Genomic DNA, 17396 nt, shown 5'->3' on the forward strand with positions numbered 1-17396 from the left:
GCAACTCAGCATTTTGGCTAATCTACTTTATTTACATATAAACACACCCGGAGCACTGCAACATGGCTCCCTCTCTCTCTAGCATCAGACAGCAAAGAGAAAGAACAAAGGACAATAGTCCCAGTACACGGAACACAGTAACACAAACATCCTATCTCTGTCACTTCCCACTTTGTGGAGTCAAAACATACACCGTCATGTGATAGACAAAAATCCCACGACTGCAATCATGGAGCAGGAATTCTAACAAACACATCCCTGAGTAACTGCCTAAAACCCTCTGGAATCTTGCTACCACCTGATTCAGCAATTCAGGGTGGCATGCAACCTCTTGGTAGCTTAGCCAGATGCTGAAGATGTGATGCGTGCACAGCAAAGAAGGACCCTGATGCAGCAATTCCTGGTGGGCGCTCCAATGGAGTGGGTGATGGTGGGTGTACTAAGGATCTTGCCTGAAAAATGTAATAAAAAATATTTATTAAAAAAAAAAAGGATCTTGCCTGAAACAGGGACTGGCAACCATTATATTTGGGTTGCCATGGATTATTTCACACAATGGCTGGAGCCTTATGTGATTTAAAAAACAAAAACAAAACCAGTGTGGTAAGAATTCACCTCTACACCACCATGTTTGTCCTCAGAGGAGAGGACAGTGCTCTCACCATTACCAGGAAGAGTCACCATTGTTTGGTCAGAACCCACTTGACCCTCCTCCTGGTCTAGGTCTGTGGTTTTGGATGATACCAAACCAGCAACTCTCTCCACATCCTGTCCCCTAAGGAAAGATCATGGCAGGTAATGGGAAGCTTTAATGTGGGGCAAAACCTGGGGGTGGAGCAATTTACAAAAATGTATCAAAAGATGTCATAAGCCCTCCCAAGGCTCTGAGGTGGTTTCAAAGTATCAGAGCCAGCCCACGTCACCACAGATTCCAGATTGATCCAAATAAGTCCAGAACGGGGAATCTCCACTTGGAGTGGTGCCTCGGAGGGTTGTGGACTCACCTTCCTTGGAGGTTTTTAAGCAGAGGTTGGATGGCCATCTGCCATGGATGCTTTGGATGCTTTAGTTGAGATTCCTTCATTGCACAGGGTTGAACTAGATGGACTTTGGTTTCCCTTCCAACTCTACAATTCCATGAACACCTATTAAACAAAATTAGCATGGGCAATGGAAATGGATGATGGGAATTGTAGTCCAGTAGCATTCGAAAGACTGCAGATTCCCAAGAGCAGCATGATGGAACACAATGAAGAGATTCCCCAGCAGGTTGCGGCAAGTGAACATTTTGCATTTTATAGTGTTCCAAAGATATTCATGAGCAGCCCTTTCATGTGTGAGAGTGCCTTGAAAGTAGAGTAAGTGACTTCTGCTATTTGTGGAGTGCTGATTGGCTGCCTGCCAGTCCCAATCAGGAAGGAGCAGAATGGGAAGAGTTCTGGAATGTTCTGCATCAAAGTGGAAGGTGGTTGAAGCCGTTGAAGGAAGGAACATCTGCAGGAAGACGCTGAGGCAGAGAGAAGATAAAGGATTCAGTGAGGCACCACGGTATCCAAAGTGGGGGGAACAAATCATTCATAATCAGCTGCCTTTTTCTAAGTCCAGCCATTGGTTGTCTTGCCCCCTGTGCTATCTAGCCAACTGGCAACAGCTGCCCAGGATCTCTGGCAAAGATAGGTCTTTCTCAGACCTACTGCTGGAGCTCCTTATGATGGGAGATGCTGCGGATTGTATCAGGGCCTTTTGAATGAAGTACCGTATTTTTTGCACCATAACACTCACTTTTTTCCTCCTAGAAAGTAAGGGGAAATGTCTGTGCGTGTTATGGAGGAAATGCCTACGGGTGGCATGCCTACAGATTTTCCTCCTCTAAAAACTACGTGCGTGTTATGGTCGGGTGTGTGTTATAAAGCGAAAAATACGGTATGTGCTCTGTCACTGAACTAGAACTCAGAAGGACCCAATTGTCCTATTATAGTGGGAGATGAGAAGATTCCTGTAGTTCTCCAGGGAATAGACAACTCCATGTTTGAAAACAAAGTGAGGGTTGGATGCACGCAAGTTTTTCATGCCAGCTCCCTTGTATGAATAGCATGGTGTGACTGCTCTGTAAATGGTAGCTTTGTCTCAAGACATTATTTTAATACTTTACTCCCTTAAATGGTCACATAGAAGAACTCCAAGATGAGACAACACTCAACATGAGGAGATAAGATGGAAGCCAAGAAAAAGATCTTGTCAACAGAAAGAGGCAAGTTTTTGTAGGTTGTTATTCTGATTTGTCTTTGCCTGCTAAATTCTTTGATAGAAGTTGTGCTAACTGTCTACTCTGTCTTATGGTTCCGAACACAGGATGACATAAGGGGCCAATCCGAATGAGCAGTTAAAATGGTGGGAGGCCTGACATTCACGGAAGGTAGGTTTTTCTCGCTGTTATTTCCTCTTCAGAGCAATACAGGAAGGCAAAGTTACTCTACTCACCTCTGAGCCTTCCTTCTGTCCTTCTGATTCCTGCTTCCTTTCCTTCCTTCTGCCATGAGAGTGTGAAATTGAGGGACAGGGCAGAGATTATCTCTGGGCAACACTATTCTCAGATTGAGCGCCTGCCTTTTTTCCACCTTCCGACATTTTATTAAATTTAATAAAAGAGATGAACCATACTGTTCATTAACTGAAACAATCATTTGATGATTTATCCTTTACTTTGTTACTCCACCGTCAGCACATATGAACTGACATTTAGTCCTAGATTCATATAGTCGTACCTTTATTCAGCTTGATTAATGATGCATTTAAATAGCATTGCTATATATTTCACCTAATCAATCCCCTGGATTAACTGCCTTTTATACCTTACTAGCAGGTAGTGCTTGATGCTGCCTGGGACCTCAGAATGTTGTGTTCTTTAAATGGACACTGTAATATATGAGTTTGGACCCATTGTGCCATCAATTAGGTGAAGTCATGCCAAAGACATATTTGATTCAAAATGGCACTTGTGGAAAGACCCTGTCAGGCTGCCAAAAAGCCCTTCCGTCTGGGGTCCAACGCTGTAAGCAGAAACTGGAACGGCTTGGCCGTAATTAACATTATTGCTCAGTAACCAAGGAGACAGCACACTGCACATAAATCAGCTAAGCAAGTCAGTTGCAGAAGCTACAGTTCCATCCTCTCTCTTCAGTTCCATCCTCTCTCTTCCTTATTTATACCTCCCTCCGTGCGTTGCTTCGCTGTGACTCAGCTTCTCTTCCAAAGAAGACCTCCTTCTTTGGAGGTCTTTAAGCAGAGGCTTGACAACCATATGTCAGGAGTGCTCTGATGGTGTTTCCTGCTTGGCAGGGGGTTGGACTCGATGGCCCTTGTGGTCTCTTCCAACTCTATGATTCTATGATTCTATGATTCTATGAATTGTTCTAGCCTTTTCTCGACCCTTCTTTCTGTGGCTACCTCAAGCATCTCCCCTTCACCCTCACTCTCTGTTGCTGATTCCTCCCTGTCCCACCAGCCTGAACCTGGGTCAAAGTCCCCTCCCCTCTCAGGTGCCTCCTGGACTACTGGCTGCCCCCAGTCTTCCTCAACCAGCCAATCCCTGACAGACACCCAACCTCACCACAGGAAACCTCATGCAGAGTTAGGTGAAGACATCTCAAGTCTTGGAGGGGCTTACCCTACTGGGGTTTAGCTCCTAGTACACAGCGCCTTTTCTCTTCCCTTTTTTACGAGCTGATGTTCTAATAAATTACATACTATGTGACCCAACCCCACAATGCAGCTTCAAAAACCAGTGTGGCTTCTAGATCGAATGTGGCTTCCAGATCGAATGTGGCTTCCAGATCCAATGTGGCTTCCAGATCCAATGTGGCTTCTAGATCCAATGTCTCTTCTAGATCCAGTGTGGCATCCAGAACAAGACTAAAACGCAGACGAAAACCACCACCTAGAAAGGGTATGTATGCAGCACACGCAGAAGTGGTTCATAGCATAGGCGAGGAACACACTGGAAAGGAAAGGTGGGAGAGCAACAGGAGGCATATGTGACCAGTCGTGATGGGAAGGGCTGGAGAAAAGCTAGCAGTGCTCTGTCAACCCAGCAGGCTGACTTAGTCAAACCAACCAAGCAGGGTTTGAGTCCAACGTCCTCTGCTGGCTATGGCAGCGGTGGTGTGAAGCACCAAGCTTCAGCCTATGTTCTCTCCTCTCTACTTATTTAAACAGGGAACCTCAGACAGAAAGAAATGTCAGGCAAGAAAGACTTCTCCATTCACTTAGCCTGACAGTCGACATGGGAGACCAGCTTAGAAAGCCAGCTTTGGCTTGCTCATCTTGAAATCCTTATGGTCATTCAAGTGTGGCCTGAGTGCTCCATCACAGAGTGGAGTGGGAGAAGCTTGGGCGACCCATCCATGAGGCAGACTGAGGAAACTGCCTCGGGCTGTAGAATCTAATGGTCACATGCTCCTCCATCACTGGAGAAGTGGTAGAAGTGGTTTCGGGGTGAGAACTCAGTGAAATTGCCTGAAGACTTCATGTCTTGTGTGGCCTCACCAGGATCTTGGGTAGATCACACAAGGCCTCTGTCCGATCTCATGGGGCTCTTGTGAGATCTTGCCAGAACCCAGAAGTCTGGTAAGCCAGACTTCAGCAGATGCAGCAAGGTGGGGTCAATGGCATGCAAACATGGTGCCACCTTCCCATTTTGCCTCAGGTGGCAAAGCAGAATGGACCACTCCTAGGGAGAAGCTAAAGCTATGTATGATGAGGGACTTCTTGCATCTCTTTATGGTGAGCCCAACTGGTGCCAAGGCCATGCTCTGGTGGCTTCCACTGGGGACTACTTATTGAGGTGCTGTTCATATAATCTTTTGTTCCCAAGTCTGCATCCTTGTTTCAGATTGTTATAAGAAAGGATAGTGTGTGTGTTTTGATGTTTGGAATGTCTTAGTTGTTTGTTTAGTGCAGAATCCTTAAGAGACAACTTACATATTTAGAAAACACCACTAACAATTTATAGATTTGTTTGATATAGTGTTTTAAAGCTCCACTGGGTCAGGCAAAAGGCTCATGTAGTCCAAAACCCTGTTCTCACAGTGGCCAAACGGATGCCTACAGGAAGCCTGCAAGCTGGACCTGAATACAACAGCGTAGTCCTTATTTGCAATACCCAGCAATGGGTTTTGAGAGGCATTTTGCCTCTAACAGCGAATGCAGAACATAGCCGCTGTAGCTGGTAGCCATTGGTCAACCTCACCTCTATGAGTCTGTCTAACCTTCTTTAAAGCCTCCCAGGTTGATGGGCATCACTACTCCTTGTGGGAGTAAATTCCATAGCTCAACTATGTGCTCCGTCTCACCTTATTTTCTTGTATATATGTTAATAGCTTTATGCGTTAGCAAGAATTCCAAAAACACAGCAAAATGAACCATACCTTAATGGGATAATGGCGGGATGTTCATACGTGATTATTAAAGCATAATTTTCTTTCTTTTTGCACTTCAAGGAAAATATGCTATGCTTTTGCAGTACATAACAGACTGCTCTGTACCTTCCCTTGCTGCAACTACTGCGGTGGTGCTGTGCCTGGTCCTGTTTTTTGCTGCAGTTGGAGTAATTAATCTGTGTAAGTTCAACTGGGGGGGGGGGCTTTAGAGTTTTCCTGGTTGGCTTTACATCATTTTGAACACTTCAATCTCCCAGGACATTCTATACAAGATCTCAAAGTAGCTGTTTTACTACAAAGGAATTTCAGAAATAGACGGAAAGAGAAGCTGCTGATTTGCAACTCATTACCAAACTTAAAACCATGGAGAGACCTGGTCTGAACAAAGACATTGGATTCTTATCTCATTATACATGACTAAGCCATTTTTCACCTTCTCACCCCTTGCCTTTTCCTGTAAGACCTATTACAGTCGTTAAGAGTCGTCAACAGGCTCACCTCAGCTATCTGCCAATCTCCCATTCCCACCACCCTTCTGAGTAACACCCCTCCCCACCTTCTCACTATATAGAAGGATCTGGCAACTTCTGTTTCAGTGTATCTGAAGAAGTGTGCATGCACACGAAAGCTCATACCAAGAACTAACTTAGTTGGTCTTTAAGGTGCTACTGGAAGGAATTTTTTTATTTTGACTATGGCAGACCAACACGGCTACCTATCTGTAACTGGAATCATTTTGAAGAACACTTTCAAGAGTGGGGGCATCATCTAGCCTCAGCTAATCCCTTTTACCTCCCAGTGTGTGAGGTAAGGAAGTGGTTGAATCTCACCCATTGAAACAAATGCTTCTGTTTCTTGTCCCTGAATACTCCAGAGACTTCATAGGCCAACTTTATTTATTTATTTGTTTGTTTGTTTGTTTGTTTGTTTGTTTGTTTGTTTGTTTGTCTGTTTATATCCCGCCTTTCCCCCAGACTGGGACTCAACACACCCAACAGTAACCGCCAGGTCCTAAAGGACCCCCTAACACGGGTCCTAAAGGATCTTCACTGACTCCCAGTACATTTCTGAGCACAATTCAAAGTGTTGGCGCTGATCTTTAAAACCCTAAATGACCTTGGCTCAGAATACCTGAAGGAGCATCTCCACCCCCATCGTTCAGTCCGGACACTGAGGTCCAGCTCTGAGGGCCTTCTGGTGGTTCCTTCCCTGTGAGAAGTGAGGTTACAGGGAACCAGGCAGAGGGCCTCCTCAGTGGTGGCGCCCACCCTGTGCAACGCCCTCCCATCAGGAAATAAACAACTACCTGACTTTTTAGAAGACATCTGAAGGCAGCCCTGTATCAGGATATTTTTAATGTTTGATGTTTTATTGTGTTTTGTATGTGCTGGAAGCTGCCCAGAGTTGTTGGGGAAACCCAGACAGATGGGTGGGGTATAAATAATAATAAATTATTATTATTATTATTATTATTATTATTATTATTATTATTACAACAGATAAAACAGAGAAAGCTAAAAACATAGATACGATCACCACCAAACAGCAATTAAACACTAATGGAATTATAATAATATATATAAAGAACTATTAAAAATAACAACTACAAGAAAAAGTCACAGCACCAGCCCTTTCATTCAAAACAGTCAGTTCCTAAAAGTCTGTTGAGATAAGAAAGTCTTCACCTGCCATTGGAAGGACAACATTTTGGAGCATCCTGCAGAGATCTCTCTCTATGCGTGCAATTCTCTGCTCCTATTTCTTCTAATCTTTGCTGAATAAGAGATTCCTTCTCTTAAAGCAACTCTCCTAAGTTGTACAGGGGATCTCTGTTTAACACATTTGCTGGCTGTGCCTCCTCCTAGGAATACGGGTCTGCAGTCTGTCCGCCTTGTTCCTTCCTGCTCATGTGGTGGCAGAAAGCCTTTTCCACTGGCAAGATAAAATGGGAGGAAGGTGTTGCATTCCTAGTCCGTTATGATGTCATCACCCAATGTGCCCATGATCTTTGCATGACTATATCCCAAGGAAGACATCAAATCACAATGGATTCAGCAGGGCTGGGAGAACCAGTTCACCAGGTATACAAGACTGCAGATCGCCTGCTAGAAACTATGATTGTCATACAAAAAGCAGATTTCACAGCGAAGGCACAGGGAGTCTTGATTCAAAAATCATTCTAAGCAATTATTATTTGGGGGGGGTGTAGCACACTCATGCCCAGACTAGTGTGTTGGAATACCATTTCTTTTTCTCTTTAATCCCTTCTAGATATCTACGAGCAGAACAAAATGCATCTAGAAAAGAGAGCAATGAAAACTATCAGAGACTTTATGATAAAAAGGGAACCGTCCCTTCAGAACAAGAACGGTAAGCGATACGTTTCCATCTGTATATTCATGAACACTGCTCCCCAGCCATACACCCCATCAAGGGGTATTGCCCCACAGTAGTAGTGATGTATGGAAGTGAGAGCTGGACCATAAAGAAGACTGCTCGCCGAAGAATGGATGCTTTTGAATTGTGGTGCTGGAGGAGACTCTTGAGAGTCCCGTGGACTGCAAGAAGATCCAACCCATCTATTCTGAAGGAAATAAGCCCTGAGTGCTCACTGGAAGGACAGATCCTGAAGCTGAGGCTCCAACACTTTGGCCACCTCATGAGAAGAGAAGACTCCCTGGAAAAGACCCTGATGTTGGGAAAGATGGAGGGCACAAGGAGAAAGGGACGACAGAGGACGAGATGGTTGGATAGTGTTCTCGAAGCTACCAGCATGAGTTTGACCAAACTGCGGGAGGCAGTGGAAGACAGGAGTGCCTGGCGTGCTCTGGTCCAGGGGGTCACGAAGAGGCGGACACGACTAAACGACTAAACAACAACAACAGAACTTGTTTCAAGTCTCTCCGCTAACCCAGAAATAGTACCTCAGGATAAGAACTTTGCTTCAGGATGAGAACAGAAATCGGGCTCCGGCAGCGTGGCGGCAGCAGGAGCCCCCATTAGCTAAAGTGGTGCTTCAGGTTAAGAACAGTTTCAGGTTAAGAACGGACCTCCGGAATGAATTAAGTACGTAACCAGAGGTACCACTGTATCACTATACTTCTGAAAAGTGCTCACCCTTCGTGCCAAGCTATTCCCCACTTTTATTTTCAATTTATTGATAAGATGGTTAATAGCTATGGAACTGACATGCATAGAACTGAATTAATAAATGGAAATTGTTGTGACTCAGACCACATTAAATGGCTTAATTCTAGCATTGGCCCCACACAAATCATTTGGTTTGGCTATTTTGAGAAGCAGGCAAGTGAACATTGCCAAGTGATGCCAGTTTCAGCCATGTACTTTGGAACATTGGAGGCTGGAGTTGTGTGAGTTTAAAACATGGGTCCCACCGCTAACCTCTGGCATCTCCTCAGTTGTGGTTCCAACTCAATATTCTCATGGCTTTTCTATTATTATTTTTTATAAATTTTTTTATTGATTTTACAAATTTTTTAAAACAATACAAACATATAAAAAGACATACACACACGTATAGTTTCAGTTACAGGTGGGTAGCCGTGTTGGTCTGCCATAGTCAAAATAAAAAAATTCCTTCCTGTAGCACCTTAAAGACCAACTGAGTTAGTTCTTGGTATAAGCTTTCGTGTGCATGCACACTTCTTCAGATATCTGAAGAAGTGTGCATGCACACGAAAGCTTATACCAAGAACTAACTTAGTTGGTCTTTAAGGTGCTACAGGAAGGAATTTTTTTATTTTGACGTATAGTTTCATAACCTTTTTTTCGTAAACCATGTTTCTCAGACTCCCCCATACCTCCCCTTTCTGCATCCCAATGTCCAAAAGTTTTTAGCAACTCTACATATTTCTGTCAGTCCTCTGTCCTCTTAATCTTTCCTTTAGTCTAGTCTTGTATCACTGTAACCCTTTCTTACTGAAAACCTCGACATTCTAGCATTCAGCAAGTTTATAGTAGTCCTTAAGGTAGATTTTAAATTTCTTCCATTCTTCTTCCGCCGTCTCCTTTCCCTGGTCGCGGATTCTGCCAGTCATCTCGGCTAATGTCATATAGTCCATCACTTTCATCTGCCATTCTTCCAGGGTGGGTAGATCTTGTGTCTTCCAATACTTTGCGATGAGTATTCTTGCTGCTGCTGTAGCATACATAAAGAAAGTTCTGTCCTTCTTTGACACCAATTGGCTGACGATGCCCAATATTCTCATGGCTTTTCTAAAACTTTTATTTAATCCTATGACATTCACTTTGAGAATTTTGTGTACTGAACATTTTGCAGCAAACTGTAAGTTTGAACGTGGAGAACTTGCCCGAGAACATTTTCAGTTGCAGAAAGCACATATCTATTGCTGGCACCATGAATACTACTTTGGGGCCTAAGTTACCCTTAAGGAAGCTTGAACCTGCACTCGTACATTGAAAATTCCACTTGAATAGGGCAATCTCCGTCCAGTGTGTCCTTGTGTGCTCTTCACAAAGAAGACACACAACCCACTCCCTTTCAAGAACCATGAAGGTCAAGCCACAAATTGGCCTTCTCCAGGAGATAGGACAGGTTTTACCATCAGTATACCAATATCCCTCAGTAGAAAGGAAATGGATGTTAACAGTTGACCCAATTGGGGCAAGAGTGGAGTAAAGCTTGGTCATCCCAGACACTGAGAACCAGGACTCCTCCTATCTAGGCTCCATAGCAGGGTTCTGCTTCTTTTTTCCACGCTAGAATGTGATTGTACATCAGATTTTGGAAAATGACTTTTTTATATACATAGATGGATGTTTGCATTACCACTGACTTGAATTGTTCAAACCTTTTAGATTCTGAAATATTTCGTGGAGCTCAGAAGTTGGCAGATGAATTGGTTGCATGGAACTTCAAAGTGTATGAAGTACAAGTTGCAATTGGTAAGTTGCTTTGAGACAATGATACTCAAGTATTGAAATTTGTTTGTCTGCACAGCTCTTGAAGGTTCAGGGGCCCAGCTGCCCTCTGCCTCTCACACACTACTTTGATAAAACAAATTGAGCAATTCAGATCTTCACAATCCAGGAAGAAATTCAGATGTGAAGAACCTTGCGCCTTTGGGTTTTTGTGGCTCTGCAAGTTGATGAACTTCTTCTTGAATGACTTTCTAATTAATGGTGGAAATTGGTTGGAATTATGGAGTTTGGGATACAAGAATGTCTCACCCCCAATATGAGGTGAGCCAAGACCCTTCCAGATTTAGTCTTGAGATCATATTTCTTCATCAACACTACCACTGCAAATCAACTGAGAGTGCTGTTGTACAGTGGTGCCTCACAAGATGAAAATAATCCATTCCGCGAGTCTCTTCGTCTAGCGGTTTTTTCGTCTTGCGAAGCAACCCTATTAGCGGCTTAGCGGATTAGCGCTATTAGCGGCTTAGCGGCTTAGCGGCTATTAAAGGCTTAGTGGCTAAAAGGCTATTAGCGGCTTAGCGGCTTAGAAAAAGGGGGGAAAGCAAAAAAAAAATCGGAACACTCGCAAGACGTTTTCGTCTTGCGAAGCAAGCCCATAGGGAAATTCGTCTTGCGAAGCAGCTCAAAAATGGAAAACCCTTTCGTCCAGAGGGTTTTCCGTCTTGCGAGGCATTCATCTTGCGGGGCACCACTGTACTCAGATCCTACTTGCAAGAGTTCCAATGGGCCACTGTGAGAACAGGATGCTGGAATACATGGGTTCTTTCCTGATCCAGAAGGTGTTTATGTTTTTAATCACAGAGCCTAGGGCCTGCCAATCAGAAGGTCGGTGGTTTGAATCCCCATGATAGCATGAGCTCCCGTTGCTCAGTCCCTGCTCCTGCCAACCTAGCTGTTCAAAAGCACGTCAAAGTGCAAGTAGATAAATAGGTACCGCTCCAGCGGGAAGGTAAACGGCGTTTCCGTGCGCTCCTCTGGTTCACCAGAAGCGGCTTAATCATGCTGGCCACATGACCCGGAAGCTGTACGTCGGCTCCCTCAGCCAGTAAAGTGAAATGAGCACCGCAACCCCAGAGTCGTCCATGACTGGACCTAATGGTCAGCGGTCCCTTTACCTTTACCAGGTCCCCTTGCACCTGGGATGCTGCTGTTGCAGTACTTCAGGTGTGAGTGGGAATGAGAGACCTTTATGCTGCTGTTCCACTGTCATGTAAGTTTGGGAGAAGACAGAGGTGTATCAGGGAAGGGATTTCATTGTTAGTTTAGGAGTCAGAAAATCCCACTAAATTGAGACTATAAGTGGACTCTAATTGTTGTGGGTTTTATGTCATGAGACACACCTGAGTACCTCGGTGATGCACATTTGACAGTGGGGGAGGGACAAGGAAAGTTCTACACCAATGGGGTGGCCTCCTTTTTTGCATATTTTCACTGAAATTCCAAACATTATCAGTAAAAATTAGTAAGGATGGTACCCATTTTAGTGCAGACCTAGTATATAGCTTTCTAATAGGCTGTCTAGATAAATGTATGAGAAAATTATCTGCAAATCAATTGGTGAATGCAAAGATGGTAATAGGGAGGGAAATCAGTGACACCTTCTCATTGATTTCCCTCCCTATTACCATCTTTGCATTCACCTCTAAATATGTTCATTACAGGAACAAACGTTTCAGAGGGCAGAAGGCTGGCTATCCTGTTACATTAGTAAATTGTGCTGGATGGTAATGAAATATCATTATGTCATTCACTTCGAGTTTGTGTGTGTATTTTAAAGTGATCCACAGGCCTTCAACTTGGCATCTCTCAAATTCTGCCCCCTCTCTTTTCCCTGTGAATTCCTTGCTGGGTTGAAAGAGGACCTTATTAGAAAATTTCGTCTAAAGTGGATGCCACATGCTGGGCTTCTCTATTTGTTTGAAGTTCGAAGAAAGTCATGGTTCGGTGCAAAAGAGTTTTGTGAGGAGGAAAAGTCCTGGCTGACATTTGTTGAAGATGTTGGTGTGGAGGTGAGTACAACACCAGGAAACTCGCTATAATGATCTCTAGCAGGCAAGCAGCCTGATAAGCAGCAAGGACTCTCTGTCAGTTTTATATAAGTTTATATACAAACACACACACACACATCCAAAGAATGGTGTTCTGCCTGCTCGCATTAACCTTAGTTGCTCAGTCTGACTCATTGTCCCTTGCCCAACAGGAAGAACGCCAAAATCCCGCCTTTCGTCTCCTTTCCTTCTGTTGCTCTCCGATCTTCTCCAATGTCCTCGTTTGAGGACTGCAGGGCTGGCTCTTCCCCAGAAGACTCAGCCTTCAACACTGGCTTATCTGGTGGTTGCATGGCAATGCTTTGGTCAACTTCTCACTCTTCCTCTCCTTGGGAGCTAACTGCTTCTTCCCAGGAAAGGAGGGAGCCCGGGCTGTTCTGTCTAAAATCAGACAGACAGCTCCCATCTGCAGAGTCAGCCCTTTGCTCACTCAGCTCAATTTGTGAGGCTGACTCTTCCACTGTGCTTTGGGGGGCCACATTCCTGACACTCTCTTGAAATTAATTGATTTTAAGTCCTTTGGGTGCCTGTAAAAGTTCTCTGGCAGCCTTCGCATACTAGTGCATGAACATCTTACTTCCCCCTCTTTCTCCACGAGCAGAAAGATGTCATGGGGCACTCTTGAATGAATTGTGATCTAGTGAAGGGAGAGTACTGGATGCTTGTTTTGCTTTTTTCTAGCAGGGGAGGTAGTATCTATTAAGAAATGTACAAGTAAAGCAGGTGGAAACCATCAGGCATGGAACTAGAGAGGCAGTCTTTAAATTGTATCAGTCCCCACAAATGAGGAGGTTTTAGGCCTGCAAAAAGCACAGCAGAGGATCTGGGATTTGCAGCCCCAGTGGTGAGTCAAGAAAGGAGAGAGAAAGGGCATGCCGGAAGGGGGTTATATTGCAAGCTCTGTCATTAAGAGACAGGATCTAATGATGAAAGGAATACCCAACCTCACAGAGTAAAGGACTCTGAAGATCCTTGGTATCTTGAGAGAGTACTCTCCTGTGTGCACTCAGTTTAAGGGTTCAGATTCTAGGCTGACTGATTTTCCTTCTGTTCCTCCTCTAGCTGAGTTTTTACTGTTGTCATGTTTTTAGCAAGTTGTGTGGGGGTTTTAAACTGAGCTTTAGTATTCTAGAACTCGAGGGCTGTCCTTCTGGGCTGTGAAGCAATGGTTCCTAAATTGAAACCCATGTCAGGCTGAGTTTTGCCCTTGGGTTGGGGTTGCCCATCCTTGATTTAGCTGCAAGGTGTAGGAGGCAGAGCCCATCTCTGTGGTACAACTTCCCTCTGTCAATTCACATTTCACTCCCGTTGAACATCTGGAGGAGCCTCTTGTCTTCCAGAGAAGATGCATTGTCTGGAAATAATTTGAAAGGGGGTTCTGGTTCCTCATTTCTAGGAAAGACTCTGGTTGTGCTTTCTGCAGGAGTTTCTAGAAAAAGAAACAGAATTTGCACATGAAGATTCCTGGATTGGACTCCATCATGAGAATGGACAATGGAAATGGCATCATGGCCCAAATGTAGTAAACACGTAAGTGTGAACAAAAATTCTTTACTTTTCATATTGTAGAAACTTTGTCGGGAATTCACGGGTGACAGATTAATAATAGGTATGATGGAGAAGCAAGTTCACTATCTTCAGAGTCAGTGGACCTCAGTTTCTCTTTCCAAAAAACCCCACTTTTTCAGATGGAGCCAGGAGTAATAAACTATTTTGAAAATGTTGGGGTTGAAATATAGGATTGTAAAATTCTTAAATAAGCAGATGGACTTGATTGCAGTTTCCTGAGCATAGCATTGTGTATTCCAAGCAATGCACTCATTCTTTGCCATTTTGTGTGAGAAATAACTTGCAGGAGGAAACTATAGAGAGGGAAACTACCCCCCATTTTCTGCTGATGGACAAAATCTGAAAAATACAAACAATGCACTACAATTATGAGTAGCTGGCAATCTTGAGGTAGAAAGCAAGAGTGAGACAGAACTGAGCTGAATATCTCATTAATGCTAGAAAAAAAGTAGACATCCTGCGTGGATTCATTAGTTTCAGTTGATGGATTTCTGACTGCTGCCTTTTGCTTTCAGTTATTGGATGCATGGACAGCCTGACAAAATAAAAGAAGAACCCTGTGTCATATTAAAATCACATTGTTCCAGAACAACTAAATGTTGGGAAAACATTCCCTGTAATGTAGAAAAACGGTGGATATGTAAGAAGATGCCTGATAAAAGATGGTATACGGTAAAACCTTGATAAAACTGGATTCTGTGAACTCTATGCTAAAAGCAATGGATTAATCTCCCCCTTAAAAAAATCAGCAATCCAGGTTATGGAATTGGGGCATGGAAGTGCTCAACTCTCTGCCATCAACAACTGAAAGCACCTTAGCAGTCCTGTTTCCTCAAGACTGGAAAAAGAGACCTTAATTTGCAACCTCAAAGATTTGAACCTCCAAGAAAATGAAGCGTCAAAACCAGCTTCTGTACTTCCAATAAATTAATTTGGTATAATCGTTGCTTTGTATTCTCCTTGCACAAGGCACCACTTCAAGTCAAGGATCTCTGCTCTGAAGATATTCAGACCATCTTCAAATCTGTGGTGAAGTGGGTTGGCTGGGATAGTCAGTTCTGTTCAGTGGCGCTAATTCCCAGGAAAATGAGTAAAGTGTAGCAGCCTCAGTGATTTCTCTACCAACAGCTGCCTGTCTGTCAGAGTTCTTGGAGTAGAACATTGGCTGTGTTTTTTGCTTTCTGAGGTTCATCTGTTCTATCTTTCTGTTCCTTCCTTCTTTATTCCAAACCAGTCCTTTCCTAAAATTACGGTAACTCTCTTGCATGCCATACTTTTTCCTTCCCTCTTGTCGTGTTGTTTGGGTTTATCTATTATGTAGTGTTCATTATTATGTCTGTTTAGGAGTCTATGATATTTGGTTGGCCTTACTAGGAAAGCCAAACACTGTAGTCACCAGAGTTTCACAGAATCATGGAATCGCAGGATTGTAGGGTTCAAACGTACTACCAAAGGTCATCTAGTCCAATCCCCTGCCTATGCAAGAATCTCAACTAAAGCATCAAAAACAGAATATCCACTACCTCGCAAGGGAGACCGTTCCACTGTTGAACAGCTCTTACTGTCAGAAAGTTCTTCCTCATGTTTAGTTAGAATCTCCTTTCTTGTAACTTGAAGTCATTGGTTTGAGTCCTACCCTCCAGAGCAAGAGAAAACAAGCGTGCTCCACCTTGAGATATTTGAAGATGGCTAACATATCTGCTCTCAGTCTCATCTTTTCCAGGCAAAACATACCCAACTCCTTCAACCACTCCTCATAAGGCTTGGTTTCCAGACCCTTGGTCATCTTAGTCACTCTCCTCTGCACACCTTCCAGCTTGTCAATATCTTTCTTAAATTGGCACAGTCCTCCAGGTGGAATCTGACCAAGGCAGAACAGAGCAGGACTATAACTTCCCTTGATCTGGATACTATACTTCTGTTGATGCAGCCTAAATACCATTCACTTTTTTTTTTGCTGCTGGATCACCCTGTTGACACATGTTCAGCTTGTGGTCCACCAAACCCCCTGGATCCTTTTTCCCATATACCACTAGTTAGCCAGGTGCCCCCCACCTTATATTTATGTAGCTGGTTCTTCCTGCCTGAGTGCAGAACCTTACATTTGTCCCTATTTTGTCCCACAGCCCTTATCCAGCCAAGCCTCTCATGACCTGCCATGATCTTTTCCTGGAGAACAGAATGTGGAGAGGGTTGTTGGTTTGGTGGAATCCAACCATCACTTCAGATGGTGTTGTCCAAAACCACAGACTTTTTGGAAGGAAGTTGCCATCGTAAAGTTGCCACAATAGCTGCCACTACTTGGATGAACCCTTAGAACTTTCACAGAGCCGTAACTACACTTGCCTCTCTCCAGGGAGGGTTAGACAAGACAGGAGTGTGTCAGGTTGGTGTCACCACTGGAAGGTCCCTCAAGTGACTTCAAGCAGTGGTGTCCAACAACTCACCTGCCCATCGTTCCTGAAGGATGCCCCAACACATGTTCTGCCAGGGACTGTACCTGGTGTTGGACAATATATGTCCAATAATCAATTAATAGACACACAACATATAATAAACAGAAGCAAATGTGTGTAGGCAACAAAAGCAAATACAGTGGTACCTCGATTCTGGAACGTCTCTGTTGATGAACATTTCGGAACCCGAACACTGAAAACCCAGAAGTAAATGCTTCCATTTTTGAAAGCACCTTGGAGGTTGAACGGATTCTGCTGGGTGTTTTTTCAATTTTCTCAGTTGAATTTACAGGCAGCCCTTTGCACCTCAGTTTTCAAATGCTTCGGAACTCAAACGGTCTTCAGGAATGGATTATGTCTGAGAACCAAGGTACCAATGTATAGTTTTAAAACTGGGAATGTATAGCATAGGCCTGAAGCACAAGATGTAACACCTATGCTAGTTAGGGAAAACAGTGGGTGGCATAGAGATGTGGTGAAGGAAGCATCCTTGGTATAACATACCACAATGCATGGGGTCTCCAAGCTGCTGACATAAAATCCAGGTATCAATAGGATAAAGACCAATCCCAGTTCAAGATTAAATGTCAACCTCACACTTGTCTTACAAAAACTAAATCAAAATGAAAGACGCTTAACTTGTAACTGGGGGCCACTCCTTGATCTTGGGTACAAAAAGACCACATGCCCAGTGGGTGGATGATGATGTGCTGCTAGCAGAAATGTGCTATGCAAATAATACATAACTTTTGTATTTTGGCTCCATTATTATCAAATAATGGAGGTTTACAAACAAGATAGAAAAATTGGCTTCCAGGTGGAGAAATCAAAATTAGAAACTGAATTGTTAGAACCCAATACCAAGAATTTGTCAAGAATGTATAATTTGCTGCTGAAATGGAATACACAAGATGAAACAGTGA

At 43.7% G+C, this 17396-nt stretch overlaps 1 protein-coding gene across 2 annotated transcripts; it reads left to right on the plus strand.

Moving 5' to 3' along the window:
• The first annotated feature begins 2327 nt into the window (after positions 1 to 2327).
• On the plus strand, positions 2328 to 14958 carry LOC308594298 (uncharacterized protein). 2 transcript variants are annotated; one of them, XM_081207321.1, is made up of 8 exons: positions 2328 to 2416; positions 3773 to 3946; positions 5499 to 5618; positions 7710 to 7808; positions 10278 to 10364; positions 12258 to 12409; positions 13845 to 13978; positions 14533 to 14958. In XM_081207321.1, exons 1-8 carry the CDS (start codon positions 2389 to 2391, stop codon positions 14699 to 14701), a joined length of 963 nt encoding a protein of 320 aa, XP_081063447.1. In that variant the 5' UTR covers positions 2328 to 2388; the 3' UTR covers positions 14702 to 14958. The 2 variants fall into 2 exon arrangements, with proteins under 2 accessions (XP_081063447.1, XP_081063448.1); XM_081207322.1 differs by having other exon boundaries at positions 13872 to 13978.
• Positions 14959 to 17396: the final 2438 nt, after the last annotated feature.

This window comes from Podarcis bocagei (genome assembly GCF_964188305.1).
Source record: "Podarcis bocagei genome assembly, chromosome: 9".
NCBI classification, from domain to species: Eukaryota; Metazoa; Chordata; class Lepidosauria; order Squamata; family Lacertidae; genus Podarcis; species Podarcis bocagei.